This window comes from Chaetura pelagica, unplaced genomic scaffold (assembly GCF_000747805.2).
Source record: "Chaetura pelagica isolate M959 unplaced genomic scaffold, ChaPel_1.0 scaffold11, whole genome shotgun sequence".
Taxonomy (NCBI): domain Eukaryota; kingdom Metazoa; phylum Chordata; class Aves; order Apodiformes; family Apodidae; genus Chaetura; species Chaetura pelagica.
In genome coordinates, this window is record NW_009952694.1 from 2,561,744 (window position 1) to 2,565,092 (window position 3,349).

The 3,349-nt window shown below is 47.8% G+C and overlaps 1 protein-coding gene across 1 annotated transcript in view; it reads right to left on the reverse strand.

The window, feature by feature from the left end:
• Positions 1-850: 850 nt before the first annotated feature.
• The window catches only part of NFKBIA (nuclear factor of kappa light polypeptide gene enhancer in B-cells inhibitor, alpha), a 3,900-nt gene continuing 1,401 nt past the window's right edge, over positions 851-3,349 (reverse strand). Inside the window, exons 3-6 of the mRNA XM_009993937.1 lie at positions 2,342-2,552; positions 1,824-1,912; positions 1,450-1,710; positions 851-940 (exon numbers count right to left, since the gene is read on the reverse strand). Of these exons, the coding sequence (XP_009992239.1) occupies positions 893-940; positions 1,450-1,710; positions 1,824-1,912; positions 2,342-2,552 (609 nt within the window). The 3' untranslated portion in view covers positions 851-892. The remainder of the gene's footprint in view (positions 941-1,449; positions 1,711-1,823; positions 1,913-2,341; positions 2,553-3,349) is intronic.

Sequence of the window (3,349 nt, forward strand, 5' to 3'; positions counted from 1 at the left end):
TCTGCTTCCAAAATTAGCTGCAGGAGGGCTGAGAGCTGCGAGCTGCTCAGATACTACACCACTCCTGAGGTGAACCACTTAAAACCCGTGAGCCTCTGACCCCATCAGTCTACCAGGCACTACGTGTTTCTTAAAAAGCAAACCAGGTGGATTCCCATCTGCCTCAGGGAAACAAGGTGCACAATGAACCGTTTCACAGACCAGGTACAGTAATCTGATGCTTTTTAATAAATACACATCTCACATGTACCAAAATAATTATAAACAAAAAATGTACAGCATTTACACAATATACAACTGCTAAAAAGTGTAGCAATTATGACACACATGGTGTGAAACACAGAGTTTCCAATGCCCACAGTTAACATTATTGCTACTTTCTCCTAATAGCCAGGTCACCGGTGCCTCGGCTGGACTCCTCCACCTGGGACACCCCACGAGAGCAGCTGAGGTGGGTCAGTAAGGCCAGGGAGCACCTTCAGCCCAACATAAATTAACAGTCTCTGAGAAGAGGGGGTGTTGGTATGAGCCTGCCCTGCCACGAGAGGACGTGTTCCTCAGGTAGTGAAGGCAACAAGGTAGCTCTCTGTAACTAGCTGGTTGGATGTGTAGTCTGTTACTCTGTAGGGGTTGAGAAGATCAGCTATGCAGCTCTTAATCAAGAGGTTTGAATAATCACAGATCTCTACTGATGTTACACATCCCGCTCCTGTACCCAAACACAGGCCAGAACCTGGAATCGTCCCGTTACAGTTACGTGCTCCTTGCCAAGCAGTGTAGTATTTCCCTCCCGTCTTTTCGCTCTGCATTGCAACTTTCTTTTTAAAAGGAAGAAATTGAGTCCTCTTTCTATATATATGTACACGGTCCCTCCTTTTCACAGAAAGCTGTTTTAAAATGCCAGCTGTCGTCCTCCAATAAGGCAGTCATCATACATAAGCTGCAAGAAAAAAACAGAAGACTGTTAATGCAAAACTCTTACTGGGAGTATTGTATCCACTCTGGGATAACTGCCAATTTCTGCGTGCCCTGACTTCAGCAGCATATACAATTTCTACACTGAAATAGTTATGTTTGCTGTTTAATGGCACTGAGAACATTAGATAAACAAATGATGGGGAGGAGAAGCCACCTATAAACTTGAATTTTATCTCACAAGGTTCTGTAGGTGTCAGCAATAAAATGGTGTTAAAAGAACCATGTTATGTCGAGTTAACCTCTGCTCCCTCCTGTTATTTTTTACATTTAAACTATTCTGTTTAATTGCTTGTCCCAAGTGCCATCTTGCTGATGTTTGATTGTACACCCTCACTTTATAGGCTATTTATATCCACCTGTTATATAGGCAAGAGGTCACTGAAACATGTCATCAGAGTGGCACCAACAAAAAAACAACTACAGAAGGCAGGATTTTCCTCTTCTCTTGAAAGGGTGCAAAGAGCTACTTACTTCATCCTCCGTGAATTCAGGCTCAGATTCACTGCTTTCTTCATCTTCACTTTCTGGCAACATCTGCAGGTCAGCTGTGGTCAGCTGCTTCAGCTGCTCTTGTATGCTGGAGTTGTCTCTTCCCCAGGTGAGCTGATAAGGGGAATAGCCCTGGTAGGTCACTTTGTTCACGTCGGCGCCGTGTTTCACCAGAAGCGACACCAGGTCTGGGTTCTGCAGGTCGACAGCCAGATGTAGTGCTGTCCTGCCATTGCACGGCTCCTGCAAAGTGAAAGCAACACACGGTTCAGCGTGTTAGGGAGCTGCTGCTGGGCCTGCTGATTCCTATGACTACACAGCTCTGCTCAGTTCAATTCATGGTATACATTACATACCTGAGCATTTACATCTGCTCCCAAGGTCAGCAAGTATTCGACAATAGCCAGGTATCCTTGAATAGATGCCAGATGGAGACATGTATGTCCTGCAAAGCACAAATGAAAGGAAAATTTTTCAGTAAGTCTAACTTAATGCCCTACTGTTCAGGTAAAGTCAAGATGATAGGACAGGATGGTATCTTAAGTTTGTGATTCATCCATGGCAAAAGGGTGTTTTCCAGAAAGCTTTCCAGATTCCGGTAGGCATGAAAAACAGGGTTGGAATGTGGAAAGATTTCTTAAGAGGATTTATTCCAGTGTTTGACTGTAACTTATTGTAACCAAAAAAGACCCGAGCACTGCAAAATTCAAAGCCATGAAAGGCAATGATCAACAGTGGGGAGGCCTACAAGACAGTGACATTTTAAAGATGTCAGACACCGCTGTGTGCTTTGGGGTCCTCAGCTCTCAAATGGGCATAATGATTCCTTCCACCTCTCCAGAAGATGTCTTTGAGGTCTACAGGAGGCCCGTACCGTTGTAGTTGGTGGCCTGCAGGACGGCGAGGAGGTGGTGCGGCTGGCAGTGCTGCGTCAGGACGCCGACACTCCTGAGGGAGCCCTGCTGGCAGGCAATGTGCAGGGGCGTGTTTCCTCGGAAGTCTCTGATTTCCAGGTCGCATCCAGCCTTCAGAAGATGCTCAGCGATTTCGGGCTGATCGGTGATCACTGCCAGGTGAAGAGGGGTCTGCAGGCAAGACAGAAAACGCAGGCCTGTAAGTTACACCACAACCTTGGCAGCAGTGTCTTGGCAGACCACCTGACCACTTGGTGATTTGTGCCCCCACTTCAAACCACATCCCAGGAACTCCGTTTTTTATGTTCCCTGACACGTTGTATAGTTGGCCTTTAGTCTAGAAGTGGTGAACTCAGGCCTGTCTGAGTATGGAACAGTCAATCCATAGGAAGGGTATCATTAACATCCCCATGAAGAGGAATGCAACCCATTACCTCACATTTGAAAAATGCAGGTGCTAAATGCCACTCTCTGAGGAGAGGAAGCGCTGTGCTAACACTGGCTGGAGCCAGCTGGGGACTTTCCTGAATGCAGGCTTTGATTTAACACCCAGCAATTTTAAAAAACCCAAAACTTTATACAGGACTTTTTTTTTTTTTTTTGGGAGGGAATTCCCCAGAGAACTTCTGTGGAGGCGGCGGGGACAGATGCACACGTGGGGCTGCGGAGGTGAAAGTGCCTGGCTGAGGTTGTTCTGGAAGTTGAGGAAGGCACGGTCCCCTGCCGTCTGCCGGATCACCTCCAGGCTCAGGGCTTTTTCCTCGTGAATAATCGCCAGGTGGAGAAAACTGCGGGGAGGGGGGGATTGAACAAACAAACACATCAATACAACGAAACAGCTGACGTTACAACCCGACGTTACGAACCCCGAAACCCCCGTGGGGCGCGGGGGGAGCAGCGGGCCCGGGCGGGCGCTGCGCGGGTGTCGCAACGCGGGGCTTTCGGCTGCCGGGGCTTTCCGCGCCCGC